Below are 18,838 nucleotides of genomic sequence, written 5' to 3'. Positions count from 1 at the left end.
GTATCCTAATGTTAGCTTCTTTATTTTAGTTGGGTCTGTTGTGATGTTACCTGATTCATTTCTTATTCAGATTGTTTGCGTCTTCTCTGTCTTTTCTTTTGTGAGTTTTCTTTTGTCCATTTTGTAATTGGGCAATTGGTGTTTTTCTTGTGGAGGTCCCATAGAATTCTGTAAACTTATGAGACACTTGTCTGAGATGGTATTGCTTGTTGTTTGTTCTCAGTTGGTAGGTTTTCTTTTCACCATGTTGGAAAAGTTTTGAGGACCATAGAAATTTCATCTTTAGAAAGTCCCATTCATTTTATCAATTTTTTCTTATTTTTTTCCCTATTTTTAAGTCCCATCAGTTGTCGTTTTTTTAAAATAATTTTAATGAACATTTACAGAGATTTTGGATTTTTATTCATTCATTGCTGCCCTTCTCTCTCTGCCCAGCCCCCCCGCCCCAGTTTGCTCCTCTCTTTTAAAAGTAAAAGAAAAACTCCCTCCCTGGTACACAATCCCTCTGCACCCCTCCCACCGCCCCAAGTACATTCCACTATGCAACCTTTATTGTGGACTCTTGTGATAACCATAATACCCTATCATACATCACTTTTAAATTATTCACTCCCTCATCTGTTTCAGTGCAGTATACACAGTTTTTCTCAGTCCTCCCTAACCGTGATATCAGTCCCATTTTACAGCAGTGGCACCTGCAATATTTGTCCTTTTGCGACTGAGATATTTCACTCAGCATAATGTCCTCCAGGCTCACCCATTTTGAATAATATTGCATGAGTTCCTTGCTTTTCAATGCAGCGTAGTATTCCATTGTGTGAATATACCACAGCTTCTCTATCCATTCACTTGTTGATGGGCACCTGAGTTGTTTCCAACTCCTTCCTATTGTGAACAAAGCTGCAGTAAACATGGTTGTGCATGTATGTTCTTGGATGTCAGTTATGGTCTCTTTGGGATATATTCCCAGTAGTGGAATTGCTGGGTCAAAACGTCCCATCAGATTTATCCTCTCCAGATTGCAAATTTATGGCTATATTTTTTAGCTTTTCTATACCATGGATTAGGCCTTCTAAGCTTGGTTCCATTCGTCATCTTATTGAGGGTCATCTTCATTATGTAGACCATCCTTGTTTCCAAGCATGATGTCCTTTTTAAAAGGACTGACGCCTCCTAACATGGCCTAAGTATGTGAGGCTCATACTAAAGTCATTCAAATAGTTGACAGTTTGAGACTCCCAGCTGCTCCAAGGAGAAGAATGTGACAATCTGGGGTATAGTAACTGCACGACTCCTATGAGTCAAATCAACTCGATGGCTATGCATCTGAGAGCTGGACAGTGAATAAGAATGGCAGAAGAAGAACTGATGCCTTTGAGTTGTGGTATTGGAGAGTAGTATTGGTAGTAATAGCCCATGGGCTGCCAAAAGATCAAACAGATGTGTCTTGGGAAAAGTGTAGCCAGAGTGCTCGTTAGTGGCAAGGATGCTGAAGTTTCATCTCACATACTTTGGGCATGTTGCTAGGCAAGGCTTTCCCAAGGAATGGGACATCATACTTGGAAAGCTTAGCGAAAGGGATGAAAGCCATCAACAAGATGGATGGATTGACACAATGACTGCCACAGTGGGTTCAGGTGTGTCAGAGATGATGAAGATGGCACAGGATAATAAGACAGGGTTCAGATGTGTTGTTCATAGGATCACTGTAAGTCATACTCTATGGCATCTAACAACAATTACATATCTTGGAGGAAGTGTAACCAGTGTTCTCTGGGAGGGAGGGATAGTGAAACTTCATCTCACATACTTAGGGCTTATTGTTGTTGCTGTCATTATCTGCCATTGAGATGGTACCACCTCATAGCTGGCCTTCCAGTGAGTTTTCAGAGACTGTAAATCACATGGAAGGAGATTACCCATCTTTCCCACTCAAAACAGCTAGTGGATTGGAATCACCTGTCTTTTCATTGCCAGTAAAACTCCTTATCATTGAACCACCAGACCTTCTTGTGGTGATTATTATCTTTTTCCCTAGTTCCCAAGAAGTTGGTGGTGTTGCCATTTAGTTACTACAACTCACCTTATGAACAACAGAACTTAACATTCCTGTATTTTGCTTCATCCTTGTGATCTCTGATATGTTCAAGCCTGTTATTATAGTCACTGTGTTACTCTTTCTAATTAATTTTTACTAGAGATTTAGGGTGCACTTATGCTTAGTAGTTCTGAGATTTTTTCAGTTAATCCTAAATATCTCGATTTACCTGTTATTATATAGAGAGTTGACTTTGCTGAAGTTAGCTAGTTCCTGTTGAGTTGACTCTGACCATGTCAGCCTCATCATAGTAGACTGGGCTCCAGGAAGTATTCAGTGACTGGTTTTTTCAAGTAGATACTCTGCCAAACAACCATTTTAATGTGTTTGATAACATCACTCTCAAGTCTACTGAGTTCTTATATATTGTCTTGGCTTGGGGCTTTTATTTACATAACTGTAACATGCCTCATGCAAGTTTTATTCCAGTTCCTGAATGGTACTAACAAAAAAGTTAATCATTAGCATTCATATCGAGGCATCTCAGAAGAAAGAGCAAAATTACAATCATTGAAATCATGAAAATCACAGTCATGGAAAACCCTGTGGGCTGTAAATCCACTGTGTCTTAGGCAAGGCTCTCCAAAGAAACCAAACCACTGTAGCTCATCTCTGCACTCTGCATACATACAGAGGGAAATTTTTCTCCAGAAAATGATTCACGTGGTTGTAAAGGCTGGCAAGGTCCAAGTCCTTGAGTCAGACATAAGACTGAAGGTTTTTCATATAGGTGCAGGAATTGACAGACCCAAGATTAGCAGGCCAGATGACAGGCTGTGGAGGCTGAGGAGTCCAGAATCAACAGATTGATGACAGACTGCTAATTCAAAGCTGCATGGACTATCAAACTCCAAGATCAGTAGACTATGTTTCAGGCATATCTCCAAGTCTGAAGAACCACTGATTAGATGATGGCATGCCAGATATAAGATCCAGATTGAGCAAAACAGCTTTCTAAGAATGTCTGTATATATTTGAAGCAGTTCATACCTCTTAAGAAACTGTCACGCTGTCCAACTACTCATAGCAGATCTCATCATAAAGGTGAATTACATTATATCAGTTGTCATCATGAGGGGTGAAATGAAGGAAAATTTCATGAGGATATGAGTCTCTGTCAGTAGCAACCCAAAACTAATTTATATGACTTCTCAGATAGGTTCAATAATTCTTTGTAATGACCACAAAGAATGCAAAGAAAACACTCATAATTATTGGATTTATTAGGGAAATAAGTTAAAATTTAAGTTCAGGGATGACTCTGGATCCATTTCTTCTGTTTCAACTGTGCCAATAGGCGGGCCTCTTTCTGATTCTCAGCCTCAAGGCCTAGCCATAGCCTGACTCAGGTAGGTGTTAAAAAAGCTCCTTCACTCTGCTTATTAGGTGCTCAGTTATACCTGCACTCTACCCATAATCCTCTTCCCTGAGGATACTTGATTCTAGCACTATGAGTCAGCAAACCTAATTCCCCAACAAATTCACAAACACACACAAAGAGCAAGAATCTTACTCAAAAATACTCAGTATTTCTACTCCAGAGGCTAGCAGCCCACACTTGTCTCAACCTATTGTCCTGGTCTCTGCTACCATGTCATCTTGTGCTGTCTTTCTGTCTTGCATTGCCTTTATGATGTTACACCTCTCTTTTTGGTTTGAGGAAGTTTCAGAGCAGGGATCTCAGGTCCAAAAGATCTTACTTTATGGTATTCAGACCTCCATTTCCCATCTCTTGAATAGTGACTTTAAAAATAATTTAGAAATACACTTTGTTTTTATGTGGGTGGCAGGAAATTATTCTGGAAATGAAGTAAATATAATACAATGAGTGATTGATAAAGTAATAAGAAGCTAGGTGTATAAAAAGTGTTCTGATCTTTTGTAGGTGACTGGGAATTGGAAATTTGGGGAGTTTGGATTATTTACATAAAGGGAACAATAGGCTTATTTTAATTGGGTTTTTTATTATAAATTGAGTAACTATAGGGATTTTATTTATTCATCTAATTATAGTACAGGCTCTGTAATATACATGGTGGTAGGAGTTTATGCCTTCTATTTGGTGGAGCAATATCCCAGGAATTTTAGTTATTATATATTTTCTGAGTATTTAGAAATATCTATAATTTGGAAAATGCTGCCATGCCTGGCTATTCTATTTGACATGAAAAGAAGGAATAAAGTTTAATATTTCATATAAAAAATTAAAAAAGCATGATGAGGTGACAAAACTGACCAGTCCCCATCTTGGGATTCTACAAATCCTATTTTCATGGTCCTATGAGGACCTGAATATCAAGGACGGCAGCCTTCAATATGAATTCAAGCTCAACATCAAGAAAACAGAGATTCTCACCACTGGACCGATTTGCAGCATCACTGTAGCTGGTGAGGAGATTGAGATTGTTAACAGCATTAGTTTGCTTTGTTCCACAGTCAACACTCTTGGTATCAACAGCCAGAAAATCAAGAGATGAATTGCATTGGGAAAGTCCGCTATCAGAGACCTCTCCAGAGTACTGAAGACCAACGATATCAGTTTGGAAATTAAGGTGTGCCTGATCCAGGCCATAGTCTTCGCACTTGCTTGCTGTGCATCAGAGAGCTGGACAACGAATGACTAGGGATGATAGATGCCTTTGAGCTTATTCAGGTCATGATCTTTTCAATCACTTGCTATGCAGAGAGCATAGGAGAGCAAACAGGTTTGTCTTGTAGAAGTTGAAACCAGGCTGCTCCTTGGAGGCAAGAACTCTGAAGCTTCATCTGACATACTTTGGACATGTTGCAATGTGGGACCGGTCTTGAAGAGGGACATCATGCTTGGGAGGGTGGACGGACAGCGCAGGAGAGGAAGACCCTCTATGAGGTGGATTGATTCAGTGACTAGCACAGTGGGGGTAGGTGTGTCAGAGACAGTCAGATTGGCACAGGACAGAGCAGGTTTAGGGCTCTTGTACATAGGGTCTCTGTGAGTTATAAGCGACTTGAGGGCACATAACAACACCACCACTCTAAAGGTACCATTTGCTTTACATTAATAGCTAACTGGCTAGTTCCCTGGGTGAAACAAAACACCTAATATTTATATAATTTTACTCAGCTATCTGGTGAGAATGTTAAATAAACACCCAAGATTGTAACTACCAAACCGGAAAATCATAGCCCAGCCAGATGGATGCCTTAACTATCACATTGACCTTAAGCACATACATGGGGTCACATGAGAATCAACTCCACAGCAACTAGATTTTTTTATTTAAATTTTGAAACTTTTTCATTCAACTATTTTTAACTCTATCCACATTTTCTTACTATTGAGAATATATATATCTGTTCTTCCTAACTGCTGTATAGTATTCTACAGCTTGCAAGTAGTATATTTTGTATTTTTTTTACTCATTCCCTTGTGATATCCTCTGAGGCTGCCCTTTCTCTATATGTGGTATTCTTTTCCACATTTTCTTATGTGACCATTATGGGCTAGTGCAGGAGATTCTCTGAGTCATAGTTCTCAATCCCCCTACACTCTGATTGTTGTTGTGTGCAACCAACCTATAGTTGACCCTCCAGCAGGTTTCCAGAAGCAGTAATTGCATGGCTCATTCTTCTCCCACAGAGTAGGTTGATTCAAACTGTAGTGTTTTGGGGATTCAAACTGTGGTGCCTTTGAGATTGCAGCTCTGCCTTTTGTTTTTTCTTGTAGCAGTCCATGAGATATTCTGTACTCTTCTTCAGGACCACAGCTCAAAGATACCAATTCTTCTGTCATCCTTCTTCATTGTCCAGCTCTCAGATGCATAGCAAGTGATTGAAAAGATCATGACCTGAATAAGGCACACCTTAGTCTTCAAACATTGCTCCTCAAGAATTTGGAGAAGTTCCTTACTTCATGCTTTGTCCGTGCAATATGTCTTCTGATCTCCTGAGTGCTGGTATCAAGGGTATTGATTGTGTATCCAAGTAAAATGAAGTTGGCAGTTTATTCTTTGACAACACCACAATTCAGAGACATCAGTTTTTCCTTTAGGCTTCCTTACTCACTGTCCAACTTGCATATGCATAAGAAACATTGAAAATCCTATTGATTGGGCCTGGAGTACTTTACCCTCTAGTACTTTAAAATGTCTTTTGAAGGCAAGTTTACCCAGTAAATAAAAAGCAGCTCTGCTTCTTACCACTAGGCCACCAGACCTCCCCAAGAGTTCTTTGTATAGATATTAACTCCTGGGTTTTAAACAATGTAAATTCCTTCTCTTAGTCGTTTGTTAACATTTATCATGGTATCCTTCAGATAACTTCTGTGATTTTGTTACATTTTATTGTAACCTAATCCGTGAATTTTCATGATATAGTTGGTATTTGAACCTTGATGGTTTTTCCATACAGACATATTCCCCTGTGTTTTCCTTCTATTTACATTCTTTTGCATTTAGCTTTTTAGTAAACTTCAGTATATGAGTTAAGCATATACTGCTAGTTTTCCCCCCATGAATCATTTCCCATAAACATATAGTTGTTGTTGTTACATGCTATCAAGTCAGAACTAATAGAATAATTCATAACAGTAGATTGTGAAAGGGTATAAATCATAGAAGGGGAGTTTGCCCATTTTTCTCCCATAGAGCAGTTAGTGGATTCGAACCACCTGCCTTGGGTTGGCAGCACAACTCCTTACTACTAAGTCACCAGAGCTGTCTCAAAATGTGCAAGGTTTTCTTGCCACATGACTTTGAATTCCAGCTTTTCTTCTCTTTAAAATTCAGTGCTTCATACCATTTCATTCCAATTCAGTCTCCTACTAAGAATTTACATTTCTGGTCATATGTTGAAAACACTTGGGAAAGGTCATCCAAAACTGTAGGAAGAAAAGAACTATAGAAATCTATTAGGAGATGACATTTCATAGCAGAAATGAGTACAAAACTTTTTTCCCCCTAAAGGTATATTTTTTTATTTAGATTTCATTTTAATAATTTTAATGAACATTTACAGAGATTTTGGATTTCCATTCATTCATTGTTGCACTTTCCTCCCTGCCCGGCCCCCCCCCCCCAAGTTTGCTTCTCTCTTTGAAAAGTAGAAGAAAAATTCTTTCTTTGGTATACAGTCTCCCCGCACCCCTCCCACCCCTCCACCCAAGTACACTCCACTGTGCAACCTTAATTTTGGACTCTTGTGATAACTATAATAACCTATCATATATTGCTTTTAAATTATTCACTCCCTCATCTGTTCCAATGCAGTATACACAATTTATCCAGTTTTTCTCAGTCCTACCCCAACCCTGATATCAGTCCCATTTTACAGCAGTGACACCATGCAGTATTTGTCCTTTTGCGACTGAGATATTTCACTCAGCATAATGTCCTCCAGGCTCACCCATTTTGAATAATATTTCATGAGTTCCTTGTTTTTCAATGCAGCGTACTATTCCATTGTGCGAATATACCACAGCTTCTCTGTCTGTTCATTTGCTGATGGGCACCTGGGTTGTTTCCAACTCCTTGCTATTGTGAACAAAGCCGCAATAAACATGGGTGTGCATATATCTGCTTAGATGTCAGTTCTAGTCTCTTTGGGGTATATTCCCAGTAGTGGAATTGCTGGGTCAGATGGTATCTCTATTTGCAACTCTTTGAGAAAGCGCCATACTGCCTTCCACAGAGGTTGCACCATTTTACACTCCCACCAACAGTGAATAAGGGTTCCAGTTCCTCCACAACCTTCACAGCATTTGTTGCTTGCTGTTTTGTTAAATTTTGCTATTCTGACTGGGGTGAGATGATATCTCATAGTTGTTTTGATTTGCATCTCTCTTACAGCTAGGGATTTTGAACATTTCTTCATGTGCTTATTGGCCATCTGAATGTCTTCTTCGGTGAACTGTCTGTTCATATCCTGTGTCCATTTTTCAGTTGGGTTGTTTACTTTTATCTTGTTGTGGTACTCAAGTATTTTATAAATTCTGGATAGAAGTCCCTTATCTGACATGTCATTCCCAAATACTTTTTCCCAGTCTGTGGCTTCCCTTTTTACCCTTTTAGAGAAGTTTTTGGATGTGCATAGGGATTTTATTCTTAGAAGGTCCCGTTCATCTACTTTATCTTCTCTTGGTTTATGAGTACAAAATGTTTTTTTAAAAAATCCAGAGTAACAAAACTAAAGCATCATGTATGCCATTCACTTAAACCAAACCAAATTTTCTTCTGGAGTGTTTGGTAGGGATTATTCTAGATAAAAGGAAAAGAAGATGCCAAATAAGAGGATATTACTGTTTGAGGAAACTCTTGATACAATTTCATACAATTTCTCGTCTTCTACATATTTTCTGCAGGAGAAGCATGGACAGACTCTACCCATGTGATTTACTGCATTTGAAAATCTGCTGGAGGGTCAGTTTGAGTTCGTTCCAACTCAGAGACATACAACAACTACACTTTTTCTGAGATAATCATTCCTAAAACCAGCATAATAATACTTACTGTAGCATCTTGCTACTGAGTACCTTAACCAGCTGGATTAACACAGTGGCTGCAACAAAGGGCTTAAGTATGTGAGGAAGGCACAGGACAGGTAGGGTTCAGATCTGTTATTATTTATAGAGTCGCTATGGCTTGTTGTACTCAACAGTACTGCACAACAGCACTGCTCTATACAGTTAGTATGAATAGGAATTGACAAGGTTTTTGAGTTTTTAATATCTACACTGGTAGATTTTCTGATATTGAATCATCCCTGAATCCTTAAGTAAATGTATTTGATCATTATGTTATTTAAAGTTTTATTTTCTTGATTGTTGGGAATATATACAGCATCTAGTAGGCCAGTTCTTCAGTTTTCATATGTACAATTCAAGGACTTTAATTATAGGCTTCAAACTGTACAACATTCTCACCATCCTCTTCTGCATTGTTCCTTTCCCATTAACATATTGTAGGTTTTTAAGACATTCTTTTTATTTAGGGAGCTCTGGTGGCCTAATGGCAAGAAGCTGCAACTGCAATCCCTGAGGTATGTGGTTCAAATCCACCAGATGCTCTGCTAGAGAAGAAGGGGCAGTTTCCTCCTGTACCAGTCAGATGCATTTTGATGGTACACACACAAAAAGTAGTATGTTTTTAAAAAATTCTTTTTATTTACAAATACATTATTTATTTTGATTGGGTTAAGTATTTATAGTTTTAGAATTCTTTATCCTTCAAAGAATTACATGTTTTTACCATTTCATTGTTATAGTATTGAGGTTTTATGAAAATAGATGGCTTTCCCTTTTTCTGTTTTCTGGAATAGCTTGTATAAGATATAGATTGTCTATAATTTGGCTCCACCTTAATGACACATGACAGCAATAACAATCCTTAGAAGTTCAGTACCTTCCCTGAAGCGTTAGGAGTGATTGAAGAATGTCTTTGATTTCCATTTCATTTTCTCTTTTGGTTATTAGTAAGACTATTCAGATATCCTATTTGTGTCTTTTCATGCGTGGAATAACTTTTAAATTGAATACATTTTTTTGTAACTTTCTATGCAGTGGCATTTAGTTAAACATTGTGTATGTTTTCAGTTTATGAGTTGATTCCAATTCAGTGGTAGTAAGTTGAAATATAATAGGCTGTTGTTTCAAAGTTGTGGCAGAGGTTTTTCTTTGCTAACTATTACACATTCTTTATTTTGCTGAGAACTGAAAGTTTGATAGTTCAAATTCACTAGTAGCCTCCTGGGAGAAAGACACAAACATTCTTATCCCACAAAAATGTGTACCTTCAGAAATCTGATAGATGGTCTCTATGAATAAGAATCCACTTAACAGTTATCATCTGTGACAAAGTTTAATTTTTTATTAAATTTCTTTCTTGTAGATGAGATAGATGACCAGAACTGGTTGGAACAGCATGTGGTTGCTCAGTACTGGACAGTCAGGCTTGTGTGGTTTCCTCATAGTTTACATTTACACTCCAACCTAGCTGCTTTTTGGTAAGTTACAGTTTTCATTTTCTGTAAGAGTAGCGAAAAAAACCTTTAATTTTTCATTTGCATCAGTACTACTTTCCTGAAATGTGACCTTTCCATGTTTGGTGGGAGGTTTTTTTTTTGTTTTCGATTTTTTGCAGTTCAAACTAAGTACCATGTTTTTGAAAAGTTATCAAATTATTGTTAATAACAATGAAATTTTTTTCATGACTTTCAAAATTAATTATTACATAGTAGATAATATTTGGTTTGTTTTATTACCCCTTACTACAAAATTAGGTAAGCTTTTTCTGGAAAGCAATGCTTAGTTTTAAAACATAAAATATGCCTGAATAAAAAATAACCATGACTGGTGGGTGGAAGGAGGGATTGAAAGAATTAGGAAAGATCCAGTGGGGATCTTAAAGATGAATAATAGCATAAGTAAGTGGTGATTGCTTTTATAAAACAAATGTATGGAAATGAGTGTAAGAAACACAATATGAATAAAATGATAATAAATAATAATAAAACTAAATAGTGCTAATGCAAAACCTATACTTGGACCAAGAGGCGGTTGTCAGAACAGAGCAGAGTAACACTGCATGGTTCAAAATTGGGAAGGGTGTACGCCAGGGATGTGTCCTGTCTCCATACCTTTTCAACCTGTATGCAGAGCAGATGATCCAGGAGGCTGGGCTCTATGAGGAGAATTGTGGCATCAGGATTGGTGGAAAATCTATTAACAATCTGCGTTATGCAGATGATACAACCCTGCTTGCTGAAACTGAGGAGGACCTCATGCACTTGCTGCGAAGGGTCCAGGACTGCAGCCTTCAGTATGGACTGAGGCTCAGTGTGAAGAAAACAAAGATTCTCACCACTGGACTAATTGGTAGCATCAGGATGGATGGCGAAGAGATTGAGATTGTTCACAGCTTCAGTTTGCTCGGCTCCACAGTCAACACTCTTGGCACAAGCAGTCAGGAAATTAAAAAGTGTATTACGATGGGAATGTCTACTGTTAGGGACCTCTCTAAAGTACTCAAGAGCAGCGATGTCTCTCTGGAGACTAAGGTGTGCCTGATACAGGCCATGGTCTTTGCAATCACTTGTTATGCATCAGAGAGTTGGACAATGACTAGGGAGGACAGAAGGAGAATTGATGCCTTTGAGCTGTGGTGCTGGAGAAGAGTATTGAATGTACCATGGACTGCCGGGAAAACAAACAGATTCATCCTAGAGAGGGTTAAACCAGGCTACTCCTTGGAGGCAAGGATTCTGGAGCTTCATCTGACATACTTTAGGCATGTTGCAGGGAGGGACAGGTCCTTAGAGAGGGACATCATGCTTGGGAGGGTGGAGGGACAGTGCAGAAGGGGAAGATCCTCTATGAGATGGATTGATTCAGTCACTAGGGTAATTGGGATGGGTGTGTCAGAGGCAGTGTGATTGGCACAGAATAGAGCAGGGTTTAGGGCTGTTGTACATAAGGTCGCTATGAGTCATAAACGACTCAATGGCACATAACAACAACAACAATCAAAAATAAAACCACGAAACAGTAAATAACCATGACTTTTGGAATTGTTCTGAAAGTGCTTTTCTGAGAGTATTTAATTGACTTGTGCAAATTAATATGTCAAGTACATATTTTATTTATTCACTAACTAGTTACTGGTTTTTATTAAAAATCTTTTTTATTTGATGTCTAGCAACTGTGAACATTTTTCTGTACTTATGATTAGTATTTGCTTTTCTATGAATATTTCAGCTAATGTAATGCTGGTAACACAAGTAGATGACTTCAACATACAGAAATTTGTTTTCTTACTGTTTAAAAAGTTAGATGTCCAAATTCAGCATGCCAGCTCTAAGGGATGACAGTTTCTTTCTGTTGGTTCTGGAGGAAAGTCTTTGTTTCTTTAATATATCTAGTCCTGGTGTCAATGAGATTGCTCATGCAGTGACCATGACCCACTTCCAGCACTTTTTTCTTGGTGATAGTGAGGACTTCTCTCCCATTTGTTCTAGTGAAATAAAATGTAATACAGGCCACACCCCTAGATGAAGAAACTATTGTCCAAGCATTGCAAGAGAACTTTACATGGTTCAAAATCAAGAAAGTTGTGCATCAAGGATGTATCTTTTCTCCATACCTATTGAGTTTGTATGCTGAGCAGATCATTTGAGAAAGTGGACTTTGTGAAGAAGAGAGTATAATATCAGAATTAGTGGAAGACTCATAAACAACCTTCATTATGAAGATAACATAACCTTGCTTTCCAAAAGTGAAGAAAACTTGAAATGCTTGCTGCAGAAGGTCAAAAACTACAGCCTTCAGTATAGATTACCTCTGAACATCAGTAAAACAAAAATCATCCCTCTAGGCCAATAGATAATATCATGATAGATGGAGAAAAGATTAAAGTGTAGTCCAAGATTTCATCTTTCTTGGATCTACAGTCAAAACTCTTGGTAACATCAGTCAAGAAGTCGAAACATGAGTTGCAGAAGAAAAATCAATGCCTTTAAGTTGGGTTGGAGAAGAGTATTAAATATTCCATGGACTGTCAAGAAGACAAATGGTTCTATGCTGGAGAAAGTGAAACTACGATATTCTTTGGAGGCAAGGTTGGTGAAACTCCATCTCACATACTTTGATCATACTGTTAAGAGAGACCAATCTAGAGAAGGACATCAAATTTGAAAAGGTGGATAATTGGCAAAAGAGAAGATGACCCTGGATGAGATGAATTAGCACTGTCATATTGGGCTTAAATGTGTTAGAAATGGTGAGGATGGCACAGGATAGGGCAAGGTTCAGAGCTGTCATTCATACCGTTACTCTATGCCGTAGTCAACTCAAGGGCACATTAACAACAACATCCAGTTAAGGCTGTGATGAAATTTAGGAGAGTTGTTTTCTATCCTTAGCCTTCTCACATATCATGCAGGGTCATTATGCAGTTGGCTTCCACATTGTATACTTGTACTTTTAGGGACACTGTTCTGTATGTGACAGTGCCTTCTCTGTGTACGTTGTTCATTTATGTAGATAGATATCTTAATGCTTTTTTTATACTTTTGAACAAAAATATTTTTTGTAGTAAATACTTGACATTTGTTACGTATTCTCTAATAGGGATCAACACTTGTATAGCAGTGATTCATTATATGTTCCAGAAGATAGAGTTTTTGTTACCGAGACCCAGGTTATTCGGGAAACCCTATGGTAAGGCCTCTTAATCTAGTTAGTAGTCTGGAAGATTATTTGAGAAATAAAAAATGGTCTGTTTTTTTTAAAGGGAAGCATTTAGAATTTTCATATGCAAACTAGAAACAGGCTGTGAAATATGAACCCAAAACAGTTGCTGAAACCAAAATCCAAAACCCATGCCACTAAGTCAGCAGAGCAGAACCATCCCATACGGTTTCCAAAGCCGTCCATCTTTATGGGGGGCAGACTGCTCCATCTTTCTCCTCCACAGCACCTGTTAGTTAAGAATACCAACCTTTTTGTTAACTGTCAATCTCTTTAACCACTGGGACTCCACAAAGTTTGCAGTAAGTGTTTAAACTTGAATGATCAGAATCTAGGAAGCCCAACTTCACATTAGACCATGGAAATTGTGAGATTTTGATACCTTTGCTTTTTTGCCACTTAATATAATTTATTATTTAGCTAGATTAATCTACATGTTTAATATCTGAGTTTAAAGCACATCTCTAAATTGCTACTTAATGGTTTGGGTTTTTTTTCCTCCATAGAGAAGAATAAGCAAAAGACACAGAATGCCACCCTACTGCTTACTGCTTTTAATTGAATATTACCCAGAAATCAGACACCTTCTGACTTAAATTATATTTACACAAAAATGAAAAGTGCAGCATGTGGTGCCATTAGTATTGAAATTTGCACGTTTTATTGCTTGCTTCCGTATCAATTATATTGATATTCCTTAAAATCGAAAGAGGGAGATCTGTTTGGCCAGTTTATAGGTGTAAATGCTTTAAGAATATTCGTTTTGGCTAACTCTCTTAAAGAGGTAGTAAAATATCTTGAGTCTTAAGGAAATCAGATACTAAGATTGTTGTCTTTTTTTTTTCTACTTATCTAACTTTTGAAAGTTGTGTTTTCTTTCCCCCCCTAATTCTATTTCATTAAAATTTCTAAGGTATTACTATCATAAATCTTTTTCTAGACTTTAAAGTACATTTCTTTCTTTTTTTTTTGTATTGACTTAGGTTACTTTCAGGAGTGAAAAAACTCTTTATATTTCAGTTGGTAGATGGGAAGATAACAGTGAGAAATAATATTGTAGTAACTCATTTGACACATGTAAGTTACTTCTATTATGAGATAAATAAGATAGGTATAAACCATGATAATAAAAATATTTTGTAGTATTAAAATTTGCTATTAAATATATTAAAAATAATACAGTATTTAGAAAATAGTTTAATTTTGTTTGTGAAGTTAATACTTTAATTTTCACTTTCTGCTATTTCTTTTTGCCATTCTATATTGGGAGTAAAAAATTTAAGATAATAAAATCACAAGAAAGCTATACACTGTAATTTTTTTAAACTATAGTATATTTTTATATGTATTTAGAAAAGTCTAAGTTTTGTTTTTATAGTCTGTAGAAATTATTGCCTTCTCTGTTCTTTTGAAAGAAAGTAAATTCTGGTCTTTTTCATGATAAACATTTTGCTAAACATTTGATTTAACAGTCACAAGTGAAGTTCAGGAAATGGATTTTTTCACAGAGGGTTGATTTTAAATAATTGCATTTTGTTTTTCTTATAGAATTGTTTACAGTCAGTACTAGAACAAATAGCAGAATTTGGCCAGGTTGTTTTTCGACTCCAGGAGTTCATTGATGAAGTTATGAGGCACAGTTCAGACAATATATTACCTGGAAATAATTCTGTAACTGAAGCTCCCTTTAGGACCTACCAGGCTTTCATGTGGGCCCTGTACAAATACTTCATTAGTTTCAAAAAGGAACTTACAGAAATTGAGAAGTGTATTATTAATAATGGTAAGTAAATGTTCTTTATTTTTAGCCATAAAACACATGAGTAATTACATTAACTGCATGCCATATACAGGTTCCTAATTAATGCAAGAGTTAAAAGTTACATGACAATTATGTACTTCTCATGAACTCATTTTTTTAAATTCAAATGTATTATTGAGTGTTATATTGAGTTCTTTTTAAACTATTTTTATGTCTGAAAAGGATGTGGAGTGAAAATTATTTTTCCTGCTCCAATTTCCCAATCACTTAATTTTCCTCCCTTTAGATCACCCGTTTTTTGTGCAGCCTTCCAACAAACGCACATTTTTGTTAGGTGCTATCCATTGAGTCAACTGTGTCTGACTATGACCATGTGAGTAACAGATTAGAAACTTAACCCTATCATGTACCATCATGATCTCTACCATGTTCAAGCTCATAGTTGCAGTTACTGTGTCTGTCAAATGTTGAGAGTCTTCCTCTCCTTTGATGACCGTGTAGATTACCCAAGTATAATTTATTTTTCTAAGGATTCATTAATTTTTTAATCCAAATTTATTATTTAATACTGTTTTTAATTTCCTTCTTTCTTTTTTTTGGTGAGAAAAATTTCTGTTTAGAATTAGCCAGCTGGACTCCGTTTAGATGACCCCAATTTTGTTGGCAACATCCAAAGCATCATAGTGAGGAGCAAGTCTAACATAGGCCTTCTTCTTTTCATCAGGCCTAATCAAAATGTTGAACTTAGCCACATCAGTGTCATAGAGCTTCTTTACAGCTTGTTTAATTTGGTGCTTGTTGTCCTTGACATTCACAATGAACACAAGTGTGTTGTTATCTTCTATCTTCTTCATGGCTGACTCAGTGGTCAGGGAAAATTTGATGATGGCATAGTGGTCAAGCTTGTTTCTCCTGGGGGCTCTCTTCTGGGAGTATTTGGGCTGCCTTTGGAGTCTCAGCATTTTAGGCCGCCAGAAGGTGGGTGATGTGCGTATCTTCTTTTTTTTTGGCCGTGGATGCCCTTCAGGACTGGCATCTTGGCCTTTAATATCTTTGCTTTGACTTCAGTTTTGGGAGGGGCAGGGGCTTTCTTCTTCGCTTTTGGCACCATCTTCATAGAAAGGCTATTTTTAATTTCTTTTTAAACTATTTTTATGTTTAAAAAGGATCTGGAGTGAAAATTATTTTTCCTGCTGCAATTCCCCATTCACTTAATTTTCCTCATTTAGCGTAGTTATGTTTCTTTATATTATTATTTTTTTTTTTAAATTATTTTTTATTATTTTTTGTGCATGTACCATCAAATCAGATCTGACTGGTACAGGAGGAAATTGTCCCTCCTTCTCCAGCAGAGCCTCTGGTGGATTTGAACCATGCACCTCTGGGATTGCAGTGCAGCTTCTTGGGTAACTTGTTTCTTACGCAACCTTCCAGCAACTTCCTAAAAACAGCCCCAAAGTATGTGAGATGAAGTTTCACCATCCCTGCCTCTAAAGAGCACCCTGGTTATCATCTAAGACTGTTTATTTGTTCTTTTTGCTGCCCATAAAATATCCAGTACTCTTCTCCAACAACAAAACTCAAACAAGAGAGCATTACCCTGTCTTCTCCTGGGCCATCTTCAAACTCCCTGACACACTACAACAGCAACCCATCCTCTCCTGGGCCATCCTCACACTTCTTGACACACAAGAGCAGCACCCAGTCCTCTTCTCCGCCATCCTCATACTCCCTGACATATGAGAGCAGCACCCCGTCTTCTCTGTCATAAGGGGTTTAGCATTTTTTTCCCAATTCACATATTTTTTTCTTGGCTATTAAATTTGATTTATTATTATTTCCAGATACAACAGTAACTCTTTCTGTAGTGGTGGATAGATTATCACCTCGACTGGCTCAACTCAAGATTCTGCACAAAGTATTTAGCACTGGAGTAGCTGAAGTTCCACCTGACACACGAAATGTTGTTCGTGCTTCTCACCTACTCAACACACTATACAAGGCCATTCTTGAATATGACAGTGTTGGAGAAGCCTCTGAGCAAACTGTACGTGGGGCTCTTGTCTAATATAAAATGTCAGACTCCATTTTGCATAGCCAAAGTAGGGATGGTAGCTCATCTTTGTACAAATGATACTTCAGTCATTGTGTCAGTTGTTCAGAGCTTTAAAATTAGCTTTTGAATTGGTATTTATCCATATAGGAACCTTGTATGAGCAATAGGATGCTGTAGAATTTTTTAAGCTCAAATTGTTAAGATCACCCAAAGCCTAAGGCAAGAGCAAAGGAAAACATGAAAACAAAAAAAAATACCTACAAGATTTGAACAGATATCTTCAATAATCTTTTCTTAAAATTATTTTCTTAAAATCTTACTGACAGCTATATTCTAGAAAATTGCAGATTTGAGAATATGCCTTAGGTGTTCTTGTGAATTTGTTGTAATTTTTGTTAAACCTGTTTGGTATTTCCCTTTAAAATAAAGAAATTGGAAGCATTTTTATTCCTACTGGAAACTGTAACAGAATGAAGTTTTCCATTCATAATAGAAATTTTCCATTTGTTATAGAAATGGACTCTATTTCTCAGTTTCCTTGAACAATCCATATCTCCCTGAACAATTCCCTGGACAGTCTTATTTTAAGGAACCCTGCTGGCACTGTGCATGACATGCCAGCTAATTAGAAGGTCAGTGGTTCAAATCCAACAAATAAGCAATCTCCTCCTGTAAAGATTTACAGCCGTAAAAATCCAGTGGAAGGTCACTATGATCCAGACTCAGCTCGCTAGCAGTGGATTTGGTTTGGTTTTTGCTTGTTGTTTCTACATAATTTCATTCTTTAAAGAGGGTCTGGGTATGGACGACAAACATTATGATCATCCCAGATCCAGATGATCCTTTTGTTTGGGTTTTGTTGTGTTTTTTTTAAATTGTGACTTTAACAAATGTTGAGGTAAATGTTTTTAAACAGGACTGTGTAGTTTATGCTGTTGGCCATTAGTTTCTTACTTTGTTTAAAAAAATAACAAACCTAGAAATTAAGTCATTTCTTGTAAGTTATTTAACACGTTGCTGCAAATGACGGCAAAATGTGTTTTTGAGCACTGTCGTCAATTTAAAAGTGTGCGCAACGTGAATGTTTAAAAATCATTTTATATAATTCTTGGAAAGGTTCCTAAACCTTAGATATTCTTGTTCTGATATCCAGGTCTCTCTTCTGTTCTCCCTCTGGGTGGAAACTGTGCGTCCTTACCTACAGACTGTAGATGAGTGGATAGCGCATGGACACCTTTTTGATTGTGCAAAAGAATTCATCATCCAAAGGTAAGGTTCACCAGATGCTCCTCTCATGCCAGTCAGATCCAATTTGATGGTATACCAAAATAAATAAAAATATAAAAAAATAAACCACAAAGGTAAGTTTCAGAATTCTATATGGTTCATGGTTCAGGACAATGGTGCTGGTTTTAGGTGTTTTCTTATATGTAGAAATCAGATGCTTTGGATTAGTTTCAGATGACACTGAGAGCAGTGTGAATGGCAGAGCTGTGTTGTCATTATATGAAAGTTTTATTGCCATTTTATAGAAGAAATCTGGTCACCAGCCATTTAAAAATAATGTTTCTAAATTTGTCTTACTAGAATATATTTTTTTAGTTTGTGTGTGTTTCTTTTTTTTCCCCCCAATTGTAATTTGAGTAAAAGTTTACAAAGAATATCCAGTATTCATGCACGCATTCATAAACCTTTTTTTAAAAT

The 18,838-nt window shown here is 37.1% G+C and overlaps 1 protein-coding gene across 1 annotated transcript in view; it reads left to right on the top strand.

Annotated features, from left to right (window-relative positions):
* Positions 1 to 18,838, top strand: part of TUBGCP5 (tubulin, gamma complex associated protein 5) — a 166,845-nt gene that overhangs the window by 64,108 nt on the left and 83,899 nt on the right. The window contains exons 7-12 of the mRNA XM_006898596.1: positions 9,961 to 10,075; positions 13,197 to 13,286; positions 14,300 to 14,393; positions 14,865 to 15,099; positions 16,923 to 17,125; positions 18,288 to 18,403. Of these exons, the coding sequence (XP_006898658.1) occupies positions 9,961 to 10,075; positions 13,197 to 13,286; positions 14,300 to 14,393; positions 14,865 to 15,099; positions 16,923 to 17,125; positions 18,288 to 18,403 (853 nt within the window). The remainder of the gene's footprint in view (positions 1 to 9,960; positions 10,076 to 13,196; positions 13,287 to 14,299; positions 14,394 to 14,864; positions 15,100 to 16,922; positions 17,126 to 18,287; positions 18,404 to 18,838) is intronic.

This window comes from Elephantulus edwardii, unplaced genomic scaffold, assembly GCF_000299155.1.
Source record: "Elephantulus edwardii isolate Elephantulus edwardi_28Jun2011 unplaced genomic scaffold, EleEdw1.0 scaffold00234, whole genome shotgun sequence".
In the NCBI taxonomy this organism is placed as follows: Eukaryota; Metazoa; Chordata; class Mammalia; order Macroscelidea; family Macroscelididae; genus Elephantulus; species Elephantulus edwardii.
The sequence above is the reverse complement of the archived record's forward strand: the minus strand, read 5'-3'. Positions and strand labels throughout refer to the sequence as shown.